This window comes from Tarenaya hassleriana, unplaced genomic scaffold (genome assembly GCF_000463585.1).
Source record: "Tarenaya hassleriana unplaced genomic scaffold, ASM46358v1 Cleome22, whole genome shotgun sequence".
Taxonomy (NCBI): domain Eukaryota; kingdom Viridiplantae; phylum Streptophyta; class Magnoliopsida; order Brassicales; family Cleomaceae; genus Tarenaya; species Tarenaya hassleriana.
This window is the reverse complement of record NW_010965541.1, coordinates 1,967,686-1,985,302: the sequence shown is the minus strand read 5'-3', so window position 1 is coordinate 1,985,302 and position 17,617 is coordinate 1,967,686. Positions and strand designations below refer to the sequence as shown.

General features: G+C 37.8%; 3 protein-coding genes and 1 long non-coding RNA gene across 6 annotated transcripts; 3 read left to right on the top strand and 1 right to left on the bottom strand.

Annotated features, from left to right (window-relative positions):
• The first annotated feature begins 119 nt into the window (after positions 1-119).
• LOC104815077 lies at positions 120-1,275 on the top strand. Its single transcript, XR_772042.2, has 3 exons — positions 120-233; positions 331-388; positions 1,091-1,275. It is a non-coding gene; the product is annotated as an uncharacterized LOC104815077 (long non-coding RNA).
• Positions 1,276-2,351: 1,076 nt separating this feature from the next.
• On the top strand, positions 2,352-6,218 carry LOC104815078 (beta-galactosidase 7-like). The gene is made up of 15 exons (XM_010543387.1): positions 2,352-2,545; positions 2,635-2,843; positions 2,958-3,024; positions 3,117-3,209; positions 3,304-3,447; positions 3,537-3,731; positions 3,826-3,913; positions 4,004-4,122; positions 4,220-4,381; positions 4,470-4,654; positions 4,747-4,850; positions 4,954-5,063; positions 5,160-5,387; positions 5,472-5,683; positions 5,775-6,218. Exons 1-15 carry the CDS (start codon positions 2,378-2,380, stop codon positions 6,160-6,162), a joined length of 2,472 nt encoding a protein of 823 aa, XP_010541689.1. The 5' UTR covers positions 2,352-2,377; the 3' UTR covers positions 6,163-6,218.
• A 541-nt stretch (positions 6,219-6,759) lies between these two features.
• LOC104815076 (20 kDa chaperonin, chloroplastic-like) lies at positions 6,760-8,660 on the top strand. 2 transcript variants are annotated; one of them, XM_010543384.2, is made up of 6 exons: positions 6,760-6,888; positions 7,116-7,324; positions 7,644-7,823; positions 7,919-8,074; positions 8,157-8,234; positions 8,341-8,660. In XM_010543384.2, exons 2-6 carry the CDS (start codon positions 7,118-7,120, stop codon positions 8,512-8,514), a joined length of 795 nt encoding a protein of 264 aa, XP_010541686.1. In that variant the 5' UTR covers positions 6,760-6,888; positions 7,116-7,117; the 3' UTR covers positions 8,515-8,660. The 2 variants fall into 2 exon arrangements, with proteins under 2 accessions (XP_010541686.1, XP_010541687.1); XM_010543385.2 differs by having other exon boundaries at positions 6,763-6,888; positions 7,116-7,294.
• Positions 8,661-8,854: 194 nt separating this feature from the next.
• Positions 8,855-14,826, bottom strand: LOC104815075 (auxin response factor 7-like). 2 transcript variants are annotated; one of them, XM_010543382.2, is made up of 13 exons: positions 13,987-14,826; positions 13,532-13,644; positions 13,359-13,454; positions 13,161-13,217; positions 12,938-13,093; positions 12,755-12,839; positions 12,579-12,669; positions 12,318-12,482; positions 12,045-12,240; positions 11,621-11,759; positions 9,686-11,481; positions 9,323-9,513; positions 8,855-9,233 (listed from the first exon to the last, which is right to left on the bottom strand). In XM_010543382.2, the coding sequence occupies exons 1-13, from the start codon at positions 14,030-14,032 to the stop codon at positions 9,044-9,046; spliced, it is 3,321 nt and encodes a 1,106-aa protein (XP_010541684.1). In that variant the 5' UTR covers positions 14,033-14,826; the 3' UTR covers positions 8,855-9,043. The 2 variants fall into 2 exon arrangements, with proteins under 2 accessions (XP_010541684.1, XP_010541685.1); XM_010543383.2 differs by lacking the exon at positions 13,987-14,826 and having other exon boundaries at positions 13,359-13,447; positions 13,532-13,614.
• Positions 14,827-17,617: the final 2,791 nt, after the last annotated feature.

Sequence of the window (17,617 nt, the reverse complement as noted above, 5' to 3'; positions counted from 1 at the left end):
GTGACCAAAAGCAAAATGAAACACTTCAGATCTCCCTTGTTCTTGTTCTTCTTAATTGTCGTGTTCTCTGCATCTCTTTCTTCTTCAACCATCGTCTCTCATGACGAACGGGCAATCACAACCGCGAAGCGAAACAGGGAGTAGCTCGGTCGCAACTAATCAAATCGATTTTCCGAGCTTGCTGGACAATCTCAGCCATGATGTTGCAGCTTCCATGGCTCAGACGTCGGGCGGTATCGTTATCCAAAACTCCCTTTCCATTGAATTTTCTTGACGGCTTCGTGAAAAAAAAGACAGCGTTTGACATGCCTTCCTTCCACAATACAACAGGGCTACCCATCGCAAGGAGAAGGTCGCTTCGCCGATTCTTGGAGAAGAGGCATGACAGGTGGTACCCTCACCTCTCCCTGTGCTTTATATATTCAATGCATGTTATACTCACATATCCACCACAAGTATCAGATATTAGGGTGGGCGTCTCGACATTTCGAAATTTTAGCGGTTTGGTTCAAGAACAATTTATTCGGTATTCTAAAATTTATATCAAATTAGAACCGTATATTATTTGGTTCGGTTGAGTTCCGGTTCCCGCACGGTCCGATTTCGGTTTTTATTAAAAAAAAATATTTTATTTAAAAAAAATCGATTTTTCGGAAATTTTATAAAGTTCGGTTAGGTTCTATAAAATTCGGTTCTATAAAAAACACATCGTTCGAGAATTTTGAATAGTACAATTCGAAAAAAATATTGAGATTTTTTATTCGGTACGGTTTGATTCCGAGAAACCGATTCCACCCTATCAGTATCAATATCGTTACAAAATACTATTTATATATTTATTGAAATTTTACAAAATTATCTTTAATTGTTTATACGAAATTTAGATTTCGACACCGTATACTTTTGAAATATCCAAGATTCAGATATCAAAAATCAACAAATAAGAAATCGAACTTCTGAATTTAACATCCAAATAAATCAGATACTTTAGATACTCTAAAATTTTTAAATTACATAAACTCATATGAACATCTCAACACTCTGTGTTTTATGATTATTTTTTAAATATTAGTAACTTTTTTATGTAAAGGCGTGTCGACAATGGACCGTACCACACCTCCGGTGGATCTTCAGCGGCAGCGGCTGCGTCGAGGCCGAGGGAGGGCAAGTCGTGGTTGGGACTGGCTCCATGACCCCCGCAGTATAATATAAAAGGCTCCAATTAATCACACATTTTTTGTACTCATTTTTTAAATAACTATACATATTCTTTATATTTAGAATCGAAGTTTTTTTTTCTTCATATTATTGTTAGAGAAAATTCTAATAAATACATGAATTTGTTTAAATTTCATAAATGCATGTATTATTTTATTTTCTAGAGAATACACCAATTTGTAATTTTTTTCTAAATTTCTACACAAAACTAATGCTGTTAAATGAATAACGATTTTAAAATAAAATCTATAATTAACTAAAATTTAAATTAAATTTAAACTAAAAATTAAAAAAATAAAAAATTTTAAATTATGAGTTTGTAACCACTTAATTTGTCAATTAAAATAAAAATGCTGTTTAAATTCATATTTTTTCACCAATAATAATAATAATAATAATAATAATAATAATAATAATAATAATAATAATAATAATAATAGTTGGCCCTTTTTAATGGATAAACTATAATTTTATTACGAATTTCTCTATTATAAAAATCACCAAATATGTTATTCTGTTAAAAAAACAAGTTTTATTTTTTTATGTTATGTGTTATATTATAATACTTTTTTAATATTTATTTCAAATTTAGAGTTAGATTTGTAAAAAAAAAGACTTGGATAATATTAAAGTTATCCATTGACTAAGTAAGTAATCAACACATAATCGTAAATATCTAAACAAACAGTTTGTTTATTTATGTTGATATAAAAATCATATGAAACCCTACTCGTTAAATTTAAATAAAAAAATCAATCAGACAATTTCTTATTAAAAAAAAATATTCCCATTTTAGTGTGAGTCAAATTAAACCCATTTTGAAAATTAATTTTATTTTTATTGTATTTATAAATTTTAGGGTTTAACATGGAATATAATTATCATATATATTATTATTGTATTATATAATACAAATCCAAAAATTATCCATTAATCAACAAAATTAATTAATATATTGAGAAGTTGAGATTTATTTTTTAACTGACAATTTTAAAAAGATCTTCTGTTCAGTCATTTTAGATGGTTTAGTTAAACGACGGATTTTAAAAGATTTTTTTAGAATAAATATATCAATTAATTGGCCTATAAATACAAGACATATCCAAAACCCTCACCATATCCGAAATCACTTGTGTTCTCTCAAGTGACCAAAAGCAAAATGAAACACTTCAGATCTCCCTTGTTCTTGTTCTTCTTAATTGTCGTGTTCTCTGCATCTCTTTCTTCTTCAACCATCGTCTCTCATGACGAACGGGCAATCACCATTGATGGTCAACGCAGAATTCTCATCTCCGGCTCTATTCATTACCCACGAAGCACCGTCGATGTAACTATATATTATAACACGCACACACACATATATATATATATATATGCATGTTCATGCAACTTTATTAACGTTTTTGGCATTTGTAGATGTGGCCCGATTTGATAAACAAGGCGAAAGATGGCGGTCTAGACGCCATCGAGACGTACGTTTTCTGGAATGCTCATGAACCGGCTCGTAGGCAGTATGATTTCTCGGACAATCTCGATCTTGTTCGTTTCGTCAAGACGGTACAAGACGCTGGTCTATACGCCGTTCTTCGGATCGGGCCATACGTTTGCGCAGAATGGAATTACGGGTTCGGTTTTCATACATTATTATATCCATTCGTTTATATATATGTGCATGTACACATTTAATTTGTGTTGGTTCTATCTTCGTTAATGCTTTGGATTCCTTCTTGTTGATCTAGAGGGTTCCCCGTGTGGCTGCACAACATGCCTAACGTGGAATTCAGAACCACCAACACTGATTTCATGGTAAATAAATGTTTTTTTTTTATGTATATTCTCATTGAATAAATACGCTCAGATTCTAACTTTGTAGTATTTTTTAATGTAATTTTTCACAGAACGAAATGCAAAACTTCACCACTTTGATAGTCGATATGATGAAGCGTGAGAAGCTCTTTGCAGTTCAAGGCGGTCCAATCATTCTTGCTCAAGTATATATATATACACACACACTCATATACTTTGTTCATATCAATTCATATTCCAGGTTTTTGAAATTAACACTTATTTTTTCTGTGTTTTCAGATTGAGAACGAGTATGGAAACGTGATCCAGTCGTACGGAGCGGCTGGTAAGGCCTATATCGACTGGTGCTCTAACATGGCCGATTCTCTCGATATCGGCGTTCCGTGGATTATGTGCCAAGAAACTGATGCTCCCGAGCCAATGGTACGTTTCCGACACTACGAAACCCCTAAACTCAGATCCTTGAAAACTTTTTGTTTCTCGGACTGATCGATGGTTAAACTCTTGTTCAGATCGAAACGTGCAATGGCTTCTACTGCCACGACTACAAACCGACAAACCCGAGTAACCCTAAGATGTGGACCGAAAACTGGACCGGTTGGTTCAAGAACTGGGGAGGGAAACACCCTTTCAGAACAGCAGAAGATCTTTCTTTTGCCGTTGCCCGGTTCTTCCAAACCGGCGGAACATTTCAGAACTATTACATGGTATGATTTAATTAAGATTTTGGCATACATATGATCGTCCTCGTGGCTTATGTAAAGATAGTGTGTAACGTTTTTGATGAATTCGGGTTTTCAGTATCACGGTGGTACCAACTTTGGAAGAACAGCAGGAGGTCCATACATCACCACTTCATACGATTACCACGCTCCTCTCGATGAATTCGGTGAGTAATTCACTCATTTTCTTCCCTTATATATATATATATATATGGTTCTGAATGTTTTTGGATTTTTTTTTTTTTGGATTTTGTAAGGTAACTTGAACCAGCCGAAATGGGGACACTTGAAGGAACTCCACAATGTGTTGAAATCCATGGAGAGGTCCCTCACTTATGGAAACATATCCGACATCGATATGGGGAACTCTGTTACTGTAAGCACGCTGGACTTTTATCTACTCTGTTAATTAACATGATGTACGATGTCGTTGTTATTATTATAGTCGTTTGTGTGCATAAACGTTTCAAAAGGTGACAACGTACGCCACGAGCGAAGGATCCAGCTGCTTTATAAGCAATGCTAACACGACGGTCGATGCCGTAGTAAGCTTCCAAGGGAATCAGTACAACGTCCCGGCTTGGTCAGTCAGTGTTCTTCCCGACTGCAAGAAGGAGGTTTACAATACCGCCAAGGTGAATAAATAATCTTTAAAAAAAAAAAAACTCGTTGATCACCGATACAGAATGGAGATTTATAGCTTCTGAATCTTGGAATTTGCAGGTGAGCACTCAAGAATCGGTTATGGTTGCGGAAGACGCGCACGTTAGTGGAATCCAGTGGAGTTGGAGGCCCGAGATGGCGGAGGACACGATCCTTAAAGGCAAAGGAGACGTTGTTGCAAGCGGTCTGTTCGATCAAAAAGCCGTTGCGAATGATGCTAGTGACTATCTTTGGTACATGACCAGGTAATGACCAGAAGTTTTACTCTATAGTTTTTTATATGAATGAAATGTTGTCTTATATTAATCGGGTTTTGTAACGTTTTGATATGGAATAGGGTTCATCTTGACAAGAGCGATCCGATTTGGAGCCACAACATGAGTCTTCGTGTACACAGCAACGCCCATGTTCTCCATGCATACGTCAATGGAGAACACGTTGGTGAGTAGTGTCCTCTTTAAATGTTTAAAGATCATTACACATATATCTTTCTTGATGAAGGCATATTGAAGGATATGTCTCAAATTATACGAAACTTTTTCAGGTACCCACTTCGTGAAAGATGGAAAATACGATTACGATTTCGAGAAAAGCGTCAAACTCGTCCATGGGACTAACCGTATAGCGCTCCTCAGCGTCACCGTCGGGTTCCATGTTAGTGAAAAGCTTCATATATCCTAGTTAGGGTTCATGATCATCTTCATAACCTATTCAAAAGTATTTATCTGACAGAGGAAAGTGTGTTTTCAGAACTACGGAGCATTCTTTGAGAAGAATGCTGCAGGCATCAACGGTCCTGTTTCGATAGTTGGGTACAAAGGCGACGAGAGAATCGAGAAGGATCTTTCCGGGCATCAATGGGAATACAAGATCGGATTAAACGGAATCGAGAACAAAGTTTTCAGTCCAGATTCAGCAAGTAACCTCAAATGGTCGACCCAACAGTTTCCTACATTCAGAATGCTCACGTGGTACAAGGTAAAGAAGAAACTATACAAAACCCTAATCAATGTTTCAATTACAGACAAGGAAACACGTTCCAAACACACATCTTATATGCAGACACCATTCGACACTCCTTCTGGGAACTCTCCTGTGGTAGTGGACCTAAATGGTCTTGGAAAGGGTGAAGCATGGATCAATGGTAGAAGCATTGGACGCTACTGGCCGAGCTTCGACGCTGATAACGATGGCTGCAGTGAAGAATGCGATTACCGTGGACCGTACGACAGCAACAAATGCGCATTCAAATGCGGAGAACCAACTCAAAGACTGTAAGATTTTATACCAAAAAAAAACCTATCTTTTTTCAAATTTCTTGATCGAAAAGAATCAAACCCTATTCTTGAAACCCTTTTTCATCAGATACCACGTTCCACGAGATTTCTTGAACGGAAACAGCAGTAACACACTGACACTGCTGGAAGAAATGGGAGGAGATCCGAGTATGGCGAGCTTCAAGACGATAGGTGTGGGTTCTGCATGCGCCAGGGCTGAGGAGAACAAAGTGGTGGAGCTTTCATGCAACGGGAAACCAATCTCAGCCGTTAAATTCGTTAGTTTCGGTAATCCAACCGGTAAGTGTGGATCTTTCGCCAAAGGGATGTGCGATGGAGCTGAGGATGCTGAGGCTGTTGCTTCAACGGAGTGTGTGGGAAAGATGACGTGTAAACTCGAAGCCTCTTCCACGGTGTTTGGAGCTGCAGATTGCGGCGATTTGGCGAAGAGCCTTGCCGTTGAAGTCGTCTGCTAGGTTTTGGGTTATGATAATCTCTAGGTATTTTCTTTTTTGAGATTTGTAATAAATTAGGGAGGTTTTTTAGATGTAATAAAAACATCGTTATTAATAAAATTTTCTCCTTCCAATATCCATAATTACATCGTATAATTCGAGTGAACCCATGACAAAATTACACACAATGCTGGTTAGATTTTGGATCGGATTTATTTAACCAATTCAAAATAAAATTAACCGAATCGAAATCTATTTACTTTTTTATCAAAAAAAGAAATCTATTTATTTATTATTCTAGGCAAATTCTCTAAAATAGTTTTAATCAAATAAACAATCCAGTAACTAGGTTTTGGTTAGGTTTTAGACCATTAAACATATGGTCAATTTAATTAATAACCAAATATCGAAAAGTAATAAAAAATAAAAAATAAAAATCTCACTCTATAAAAATCAAATAAGGCCAAAATAAACCGAATAAAAAGAGAGAATGGTGATAATTTTTTAAAACCAAAATAACCGTAATTAACGGGTTGCCCTACCCCCACCCGACCCGATTGGAGTGAACGGGGACAACCGGACAAGACACAAGAGAGTTCTAGAACACTTCCTGCAACCGGATATTATAAGGGGTCTCATTTTCGTGCCCGTTCTGCAGCTTGAGTGTGCAATTTTTAGGGTTTTATCTTTCTGGAGATCTCCAGCATTCTTATCCATCGACGACAATCCGTTTCTCTTTATCTTAAGGTATGATTTTCTCATCTTTGCTTCGAAATTCTCGTTAAAGTTGCAGTGCCCCATCAGCGATTTTAACCCAAAGTTGAATAAAGCGAAATGAAACTGAAGTAAAATCTGGTTTCTTCGATGGTGATTGGGTTCGAGCTGAGTTTTATGAAGGATTTTGTTTCTCCAAGCTCCTGCAATCTAGAGCAGATAATATTTAGGGGTTTTACCGTGTTTTCTTGGGGTTGCAGAAATGGCGGCGACCCAGTTAACAGCATCTTCAGTGGCCGCGAGGAGCTTTGCCTCGTTCGAAGGTCTGAGACCCTCAAGCGTCAAGCTGTCCTCTCTTGGAACAGCGAAACTAGGAAGTCTTAGACAGAACCAGTTTCGTGGTTTGGTCGTCAAAGCTGCTGCGGTTGTTGCTCCTAAGGTGACACCCATTTCTCAGCTTCCCTGTCATGTATGTGACATCGACTTGTATGAATATACATTGGAGCGATGGTGTGGACTGAATGTTCGTTTTCTAAACTGTATGGTTCACTGAATGCCATTGAATGCATTCACTAGTGGTCTTCAGGCTGTGGCCAATTTTCTAATGATTCCATCTCACCTGCAATGCATACTGTGATACAGTGAATTCAGTTCAATTTGGCCCATGTCATTATGTTAGTGTATAGCTAGCTAGCCTGCTATTCTCTGTCAAAAATGGGTTGGTTGTTGTCTCGGTACTAGATCTCTCTTGTTCATTCGGGCTTTGTTTTCGTATGAAAAATTTGCAGTTCACTTTTATTAAGCCGTTGGGGGATAGGGTTTTGATTAAGATCAAAGAAGCAGAGGAAAAGACCGAGGGAGGAATCTTACTTCCATCCACCGCTCAATCGAAACCTCAGGGCGGTGAAGTGGTTGCCCTCGGAGAGGGAAGGACGGTGGGGAAAACAAAAGTCGACATCTCTATTAAGGTTCAGTTTCACTACCCTTTCAAGCCCATCATCTTCTTGCACTCATTTTCTTCAGCATCATCATACAAAATAAATGTGTTCTTGTCTGAGGGTAGACGGGCGCACAAGTTGTCTACTCAAAGTATGCAGGAACTGAGGTGGAATTCAACGATTCAAAGCATCTAATCCTTAAAGAAGATGACATTGTGGGCATTCTTGAAACTGACGATATCAAAGATCTCAAGCCTTTGAATGATCGTGTCTTTATCAAGGTTTTGGTTGCTACCCTTCACTGAAAAATACCATTTAACATCAACAATGGAGGAAAGCTGAATCGGAAATTCATGTTTTCAGGTTGCTGAGGCCGAGGAGAAAACAGCCGGAGGGTTGTTACTAACCGAGACTACCAAAGAGAAGCCTTCCATTGGCACGGTTAGGGTTTTAACGAAAACATGATCCTTCCTTTCCCATTGATCTCTTTCTCGCCGGTTCATGCATAAATGTAAACACTTGTAACATACATTTCATATTGATACAGGTGATAGCGGTCGGGCCGGGAGCTCTAGATGAGGAAGGTAACCGAAAGGCACTGTCGATAACCTCGGGAAGTACTGTTCTTTACTCTAAGTACGCTGGTAACGACTTCAAAGGGAAAGATGGTTCAGACTACATTGCTCTTAGAGCGTCGGATGTGATGGCTGTTCTCTCTTAGTGTTCCTATGTGCTTAGACCATTTGGCGAATAAAATGCCTTCTGTTTTTGTTTCCAAAAAAAATATGGAAAATTTTTTCATGTAACGGCGGCCTGAGTTCTTATGAAATGCAGAGACTTGAGTTTGGAAATGTTGTTTCACTGTTAGTGTGATGTTTAGGTGCTTTGTTTCCACCATTGCCCAATGCCCTTGGTGTGTGCCAGCGAATGGTACTTTGGTATTTCCAACAAATCCCAACATCTAATAACCGGTTTTCAGCTCCGGTTTGGCAGACGAACCGGAGCCCGGACCCATAGTGACGGTAGCATACTAGCATAGACGAGCTTTTGCTAATTGAGAATCATCTATAATCGGAGTAATTACATTCAAAAACAAAGTTTCTCGTACACTTCAATGTTATAAAACAGAAGATTTACCGTGTAAAACCTCGTACCGTTGTAGCAGGGGAACTGTCTTCAACGAGAAGCAGTTCCACGTTACAAACTGGGAAAGAAAGAATCAGGTGCCGTGCCGTGAGAATCTTCAGCTTCTACTGATTGAACGAGGCGGCAGCCGAGTTATCGTCGTAATTTCCTCTCCAACCGTTTCCCTCGTCACCGCCGCCACCGCTGCAAGCTTGATCGGTTACGGGTAAACCCACGAAGCTCTCGTCGAGGCTCATCTGTTGAACTTCGGTGAAAGAAAGGATCTTTATGCTTTGAACGCAGTTTACAAACTCTCTGCAATCGCATATGGGGGAACCCGAGTTACGGAAACCGAAGATTCTGTCTGAATCTGTGAAAAAACGAATCGGGTAAGTGTTACTTACTCCCATGGATCATCGCCCACGAGTAGGATGTCGTTTTCATGATCGACATAGACAAGTTTCCAGTCGGATGTTTGTGGATCTTCCAACTGCCCTACGATTCCGAACATGCGAGCGAGATCGTGCCTGAGTTCGTCGTAACCTCTGTACCTGTTTACATCTATGGATCTTCCTACCGATCCACGTTTTTGCACCTGTATTGATTCAAGACGATGTCAAACAAAGCAGTAGAAGACGATCGTGTTCGGAACGAGAAGACGAAACGTCTAATGGTGGGGGCTAAAACCCGAACCCACCCCTGGGAATGACCACTTCAGACACAAAACTGGTCCTTGGCTATCTGGCCTATGAAATGAAACTACTGACCTTGGTATAAGTTCGCATTCGCTGAGTTTGGTTCGCCCACAACCCGCCACCCAAAACTCTGGGATCATTGACAACTACATCATTCGATATTGCTGGCACATTTGGAACCCCGAACGATTGAGTCCTCACGGCAGAAGTTGACATCTCTGTACCGATGTCATTTGTTGTTCCTCCATAACTCGAAAGCAAGTTCTGAAGATCTTTCTGGGAATCATATCCCCTGGAAAGTACTGCGTCAGGTACAAAGCTATCAACATTAGCTCCGGAAAGTATACAGTTTCTTGGATATGATGGGGCGGCGTCACCATCGAGGCAAAAGGTGGGGGCCGAGAGATTTTGCTGTATGTTACCACCATCCAGACAGTACGATGTTTTTCCAGATGCAGATGCTTCACCCTTGATTTTCTGCAGGTCGGAACCTCGGGAACTTGGAAATTCTTGCTTAAACCGGATATCAGGCTTGCTGTAAAGCTCCTGAACAAGATTACCCGAGGCATCGGCCACTGCATCAGGGACCAAGACAGGTGGCCCGCTCTGGCTTCGATTCAGCAAGTTGGATGAAGAGTCATGACAATTATTAGCTGAAGGCGACGTTGAACAGGAAGGCGGTTCACCGTCGGTAATACCCGAATAAGCTTTGACGACCCCTTCAACCGTCTTTTGCTTTTCCCGGGGCTGGCTCACCGGGATCTGTGGAGGTTGCAGAAGAGTTGATGTCGATAAGCTGTTGTTACAGGATGAAATTTGCTGACCCTGAGAAAGAGGAAGCTGTTGCTGTTGCTGATTTTGCAACTGCTGATGCAATAACTGAGACTGTAAGAGCGAGCTTCCCTGCGAAAGCAGCTGTTGCTGCTGCTGAAGTTTTTGCAGCAACTGAAACTGTAGCTGAGGTTGGTCGAGGAGGCCTTGTTGGAGAATCTGTTGAACCTGAGACTGGTGAGCTTTCTGTGATAGGCTCTGCGGTAACGGCTGCTGACTGTGACCATGTAACAGTCCCGAAGGCTGCTGTTCTACCTGCCGTTGAAACTGCGAGTCTTGCGGCATGGAAGTCAAGTTAGATGAAGTCTTGCTGGTTCCGTTTACACTACTCTGACTCAGCTGTTGGCTACTGCTAGCTGCAAAAGGCCGATGATGTGTTTGCTGAAGCTGCTGAGACTGCTGCTGTTGAAAGCTCTGATTGACAACAAGGTTTGGCGTGATCATATTGCTCGTTATTGCAGCCGAAACCATATTCGTCTGCAAATGCTGCTGCTGCTGCCCAGATGCTTGTGCCTGAGCTTGCTGCTGTGGAAGCTGCAGCTGCTGCTGTTGCTGTTGTTGTTGTGGCTGTGGTTGTAGCTGTTGCTGCTGTGGCCGTGGTTGTAGAGGTTGGTGTTGCTGCTGTTGTTGCAGTTGCAGTTGCTGTTGTTGGTTCAGAGAAGTCTGCAACAGCTGTTGCAGCTGCTGTTGTTGGGACAGTGTAGTGGGTGGCTGCGGCAACTGGTGGGAGATATGGGTTTGGGAGTTTGGTTTGTTGAACTGAAGATTCGACGAGGAGAGCCCTGGAGCCTGAAAGTTCAGAAACTTGGAAGGATCGTCGGTGCCGAGATTGTTGTGGAGAGTAGTAGAAGTAGTCGAGAGCATGGATGGGAAGATCCCCGACTGTGCAACGGGTAACTGCCCATTTTGCTGCATGTTCATCCATTGAACTAAACTCAGCCCGGGAAAACTCGAACTCGACGAGTCCTTCATGTCGAAACTATCCCCGAGCCATGGCATTGCCCTCTTCAAAGCAGTCTCTATGTCACTCTCATCCTCTGCAAAGTTAACACCTTTCCAGCAATCAGTAATCAAACAAAGAGAAACTAGAACTGAAGCAGACGCAGAGGATGTTTTCGAGGACATAAGAAACGATCAGCCGAGATCCTGTCCAGGGAAAGACATCAAAAAGACTACCTGGCATCCCGTGCTGTCCTGGAAACTTGGGTCTGAAAAACGGAGGCGGGCATATGTAAAAAGGCGTTAAGACTGGTTCGATATCCCAGACCGAGACTCGACTGGGCCGGTCACCAGCAGCTGATTCATCCCATCCAACCTAGTTCGAGTACAAGAAACGGTAAGCGAAAACAAAATGAATAGTGCAAATACATACCACGTAATCGAAAGGGAAAACTCCATATAAATACACCAACTTTTTAAATGTTATAAAAAAATATGAAACTCCAAAAACAATACACCAATAGTCAAAAAACATCGCCGTACTAATAGGAAATTGACGGTATTTGACTATTTGGTGTATTTTTCAGGGAGTTTCAAAATTCATGTATTTCGTTTATAACCCTCGAAAGGAAATAAACATCATAAGTTCGTCGAAATTTACCTGAAGATTACGCCATTGCGAGTTTTTCCATCTTAGGGGATCCAAGTCACTAACACCAGTAATCGTACCCATATACCTTCGAACCCCACATTCTTCGGTCTCAAACATCATCCTAAACCGCATACCTAACGATACCTGAGAATACATTGCCTTTGTATACTTAGCTAAGGGAACCACAAATTCGGTTGGTGCAGCCCTGCAAAAGCCCGTTATCAGTGATTTCCATACTAAAGATTTGCTAAAATAACGCAAAAAAAGGTATGTAGAAACAACCTCGGATTATAAAATATTGTGAACGGACTGTTATTAGTGGCAGCGTGAGCTGCAGCGGCAAGAATCCCGATATGCATACTGTCACTTGAAATAACGGATGAAGAAAGAGCGGGCTGTTGTCTATTTGCATGCCTTATACCCAGGAGAAGTTGCGATTTTCCATCTCTATGTTAAAACGGAACGGAGTTGAGCATCCCGAAGACAGAAAAGATCGAAAAGAACGCAGATTTGCTTGGCCGAGCCATTGAACTTAATCAATACCTTATAAAGAGAACAGAATCACCAGCGAAGAGCCTTTTCGTGCTAACGAACACGCTCCAGCCTGTAGTTAGCAGATGCCTTTTTGGTTGACCTGTAGACATCGAAAAATCGAAAACTAAGAAACCGGGGATCTAAAAAAGACATGTAACATGAGAATTTCTAAACACGGGAAATACCTCGATAAATATGTCTGAAAGTCCACGAACTCTCATGAATATCTTTAGCAACGAGCTCCTGAGCAGGCGGTTGCATCGAGAAATCCTAAAGAATAGAGAAAACAAACGATTGAATATACGAGAATAGAGACCATAAATATCACAAAAACATACTACTAATGAATATAAATTGTATAACAATACCAAAGGAGGAAAAATTTTCTCCGCTGCTCGACGAGGAACAGAGAATCCACCATGAGTGCTCGTGTCGCTTGCCGTCAGGGTTTTGCAGAAAAATTCAGAAGGTTGCCTGTTTTGCTTAAGACCCAACTCAGAGGCAAACAACGCGTCCTTGTCATACTGTCAAACAAAATGCTCGCTCGATTATTCCCCCGAGAAAAGAAACACCATCAACTAGAAAACCTACTTTGTTTACGGGCTGGAGGGTCATTTGAGCGTAGACTTCATCTGTCTCGGGATCAGCCTGGTTTGAAAAAACACATCCAAACATAACAAGTTTCAGCTCCTAAACCGAAATTATCAGACCCAACACTTGCATGATTCCATTCCCAACCATTAACTACGTTGTAAGAAAAAAAATTCAAGATTGAAGGGGAAATCATACATGAAGTGTAACACTATGGAGCATGCAGATGAGCTTTGAAGGAAGATTCGGGTAGCTCGGTATGAAATCGGTCTGCTTCTGCATTGAAGCTGCAACCTGGGAAAGATCGGATTAGGAGAATTTCCATCAAGAAACCGTGTTTTCAGCGGCGGTTAATGACACAACTGTCTTACTTGTTCACTGTGACCTTGAGGGAAGTAGACGACCAGACTTCCGGCTGGAGGCACCGAAATGAGCGGACCGGCACAAGCATGCCATAGTTCCGAATTTATAGCTTTCCTCTCCCCTGCTCTCAGAACCAATTGGAAAAAGGGGAATTCGATCTCACAATCCTTACAACTCGTGAAATCTTTCAACACAGAACCATCAGATTTCGGTCCAAGCCCTTACATACACACGTTTGCTAGAATCGGACAATGCTCTACTTTAGCATACTCTACGGCCAATACTCATCCAACAAGGAGCAATTCAGATGAAACATTGTCTCAGATTCACTTATACAGCTATATTTGGACATGAGATGAAGCAGACAAGGGGAAAGACAATGAATTTTAACATAAAACCTTAATCGAAAGTGGTAACATCATAAAAAAAAGGATATAAAGAATGGGCAAGAAGAAACACAAACCTCCTCCTGGATTCGGAGAGACCCCATTTGATGAAGGGGCTTTCATGATTGATGCTGTTTGAACCCTAAATCTCTAGGGGGAAACATCTAACAATCCGAATCTGAGATCTTTTCGTATGATTTCAAGCCCTAAGAAAAGCTAAGCTCTTCTCTCAAGAGCTTCATTCGTCTTCTGCTCAAACCCCAAATCTGATCAAAACCCTAAACTTTTCTTCCCCAACGAATGAAAAAAAAAGGAAGCAACTTTTCAGCTCCCTCTTCACATTCTAAGTTCCCCAGAAAGAAATTGCCAATCTGCAGAATTGAAAAACAAATGGAGAAGCCGTCTCTCTCTCTCTGCTTTTGCTTCCAACCACAGTTCCGATACCTCCAATAAAGAAAAAGATAGAAAAATTTGTGTATCTGCGAAAGATCAGACTACTTTTTCGCAAGACAGAATCTTCCTGAAGATTAAAGATCATAAACCCAGAAGGGTAAAAAAGATTCCACTTTCCGACAGAACTTCCAAACGAAGTTGAGAACTCAAGAGACCTAGAAGACAAACAGGAATTGTATTACATTAACCAAGCCGATCCTTTTTTTCCCCTATTTTTCAGTGCAAACCCAGAAGAAGATTCAGTGAATTAGATTAAAAAACTAATGAAACTGAAAAATGGGTTAATAAAAAAAACAAGAAAAAAAACGCAAGAACGATGAAATGGAGTGGCAGCAAAATCTGGACACAAGGATCAACTGGAGAGAGAGAGAGAGAGAGAGAGAGAGAGGCAAACAGGGTTGTCGGAAAGGGATGATCAGAGACCGAGACAACTACCAAAAGGTTTGCAAAAGCACAGAGACAGCTTTTTCCAAAAAAAAAATATTTTTTTCTTCAAAATTGGGATATATTTAATAATGTGAATGAGCCGACATATTTCACTGATGCAATCACACCATGAGGTCAGAGAGGCCACTGTAATTGTAAGATTTTCCTCAAAGAAAAGAATTAAACTTCTCTTCGTATTTTATTTTATCTTTTAAAATATAGATATTATTATATTTTACTTTTGTAAGTAAAATAATTGCAATAATAAATCTAAAGAACAATATTGGCTTTTCTAGATACAAAACACCAAATCCATTTATTAGTAATTATTACATTAAATACTACTATAAAAAATAAATGTTGTCATAAGAGCATCGTCGTTTTCGATTATTATATTCTCTTTGTATCGATTTCCTGCGATAATTATATATCATATATCAAATATCACAACCATTCACTATATTGTAATTAGAGTGTTTAAAGTTATCTTATTTTTGCATATACAGTGAATTCTAATTCATGAATGGGATTATGTATAGGTCGAATTTAAATTCAAATTTTACAATTTTACAATTGGATAATCTAAATAATTAAAAAAATGATCACATTTTATTTGATATTTTATCTATATTTTGGAATTTTTAATAGAAAATAGAAATTTTGACGGAAATCAAAAATAAAAATTCAGATACCATATATTTTCGATATCATTTTTCGGATAACTTATCATAATATCCGAATGCACCCTTCGTGTAATATATTTGTCTACATGCCGCATATTTACTAAATTAATAGTAGTTAGTGTCGGAATTTCACTGAATGCATTTTTACAGTTGAATCCTGTTTTATATTCTGATTTCTTTTTACACCATTTAGAAACCAAGCGTCAAAAAGCATTTTCCACGTGGATTTTTCATCCTAAATTCATCGACTAAACAGAAGCCTGATAAGTCGGTCCAAATCACAATTGTCCAAAGACGAAATAATTTTGAATTTGAAGATATACATAAAGCAAAAATAAGCATCAACCGCACATTGTGAATGGAGGGTAACAATTTTTTTTTAATAACGTGGAAATCCAGAACCATTATTTTTTGGATATGCACCGAGTAAATCTTCATTTTCATATAAATAGTTTATAAAGATATAAATCAGTTTAAATTGGATATAAAAATCGGTAGCTTACATAATAATTATATATATAGTAAAAAATTAATGAAATAACAAATAGTTAATGGTACGAAAGGGGAACTCTGTCTTCAACCAAAAAAAAAAATACTCTGTCACTGACCACCGCAACGCAGAGGATGGAGGTTGTCACATGGGAGCTTATATGTTTATTTGGATTATTGCTTATAAGACTCAACCACTATTAGTAATGACCTGTTTAAATCAATCAATGAATAATACCGCTTAATTTCTCAACAAAAATTGTTCTTAATCCATTTGAATTTATCAATAAATAATTTTACTTAATCACTTAATCACATAATTAATTATATTATTTTTTTTCCTATAGAACCAAACTCAAGACTTTTAAATTATCATTAGGGGTGTAAAATGGGCGAGTCGGATCGAGTTCGTGGCGGACTTAGTTCGAGTTTAGATTTATATATATATATATATATATATGTATGTGTTGTATATATATGTATGTGTTGTATATATATGTATATATATATGTGTGTATGTATTGTATATGCATGTATATCTATATATATATATATATGTGTGTATGCATATGTATATATGTATATATATATATATGTGTATGTATAATGTATATGTATATATATGCGAATGTATATATATGCGAATGTATATGTATGTATGTATATGTATATATATGTATGTTTATATATATGTATTAATATATATATGTGTGTATTTATATGTATGTATATAAATATGTGTATATATATATGTGTATGTTTATATATGTATGTATATGTATATTTTTATTATTTATATATATGTATATTTATGTGTATGTATATATATATGTTTATATATGGTATATATATATGTGTGTGTGTGTTTATATGTATATATATATGTATATATGTGTATGTATATATTTATATATGTATATATATATATGCATATATGTATATATATATGTGTATGTGTATATATATATTTATTATTTATTTTATGATTTTTATTTAATTAATTAATTATTATTATTAATTAATTTATTAATTATTTATTTTTTATTTTTTTATTTAATTTCTGACGTGCCGATGACATGGCGCGATGATTAGGAGAGAGGTTGAGAATTTCGCCGCCACGTAGGATTTCCGTTTGTCTATGTGGCGATTATTTGACGGTAGGTATTTTTTGCCAATAATTTAAAAGTATAGAATTTATTTGGAGAAAAATCAATTGTACAGGTATTTTACAGTGATTCTCCCTAATAATAATAATAATAATAATGAGTTATTTAGCAATTTTTTATTAAAAAATCAGTAATAGCAAATTTTCGTCCGTATCAATTACAGTTAAAAACTTCTAAATCTAAAAAATAATTATGTAAATTTTAAAACATATAAATTATCTAATATTTTTAATATATATAATATATAAAAAAGATATTCAGTACAATAAAAAAAAATATAGAAAAGTATTGAGATAAAACTTAAAACTCAAAATTAAACTCATAATATATATATATATATATATATATAAATCAAACTAAAATTTAATCAAATTGTTCAATAATATATATATATATATATATAACATACAAATAAATTTTTTTTATATAATGTTGTGTGATATGAAATCTCGAGTGAAAGTAGAAATCTAATAATCTAATCCAAGTCACTA

Coding starts and splice junctions, on each gene's coding strand:
- LOC104815078 (XM_010543387.1), top strand. CDS start 2,378: ATGAAACACTTCAGATCTCCCTTGTTCTTGTTCTTCTTAATTGTCGTG. Junction 3,210..3,303: donor GTCCAATCATTCTTGCTCAA/GTATATATATAT, acceptor CTGTGTTTTCAG/ATTGAGAACGAGTATGGAAA. Junction 5,684..5,774: donor GGAGAACCAACTCAAAGACT/GTAAGATTTTAT, acceptor CTTTTTCATCAG/ATACCACGTTCCACGAGATT.
- LOC104815076 (XM_010543384.2), top strand. CDS start 7,118: ATGGCGGCGACCCAGTTAACAGCATCTTCAGTGGCCGCGAGGAGCTTT. Junction 7,325..7,643: donor TTTCTCAGCTTCCCTGTCAT/GTATGTGACATC, acceptor AAAAATTTGCAG/TTCACTTTTATTAAGCCGTT. Junction 7,824..7,918: donor AAGTCGACATCTCTATTAAG/GTTCAGTTTCAC, acceptor GTCTGAGGGTAG/ACGGGCGCACAAGTTGTCTA.
- LOC104815075 (XM_010543382.2), bottom strand. CDS start 14,032: ATGAAAGCCCCTTCATCAAATGGGGTCTCTCCGAATCCAGGAGGAG. Junction 12,483..12,578: donor GATTCTGTTCTCTTTATAAG/GTATTGATTAAG, acceptor GTTTTAACATAG/AGATGGAAAATCGCAACTTC. Junction 9,514..9,685: donor GAATGCGAACTTATACCAAG/GTCAGTAGTTTC, acceptor GAATCAATACAG/GTGCAAAAACGTGGATCGGT.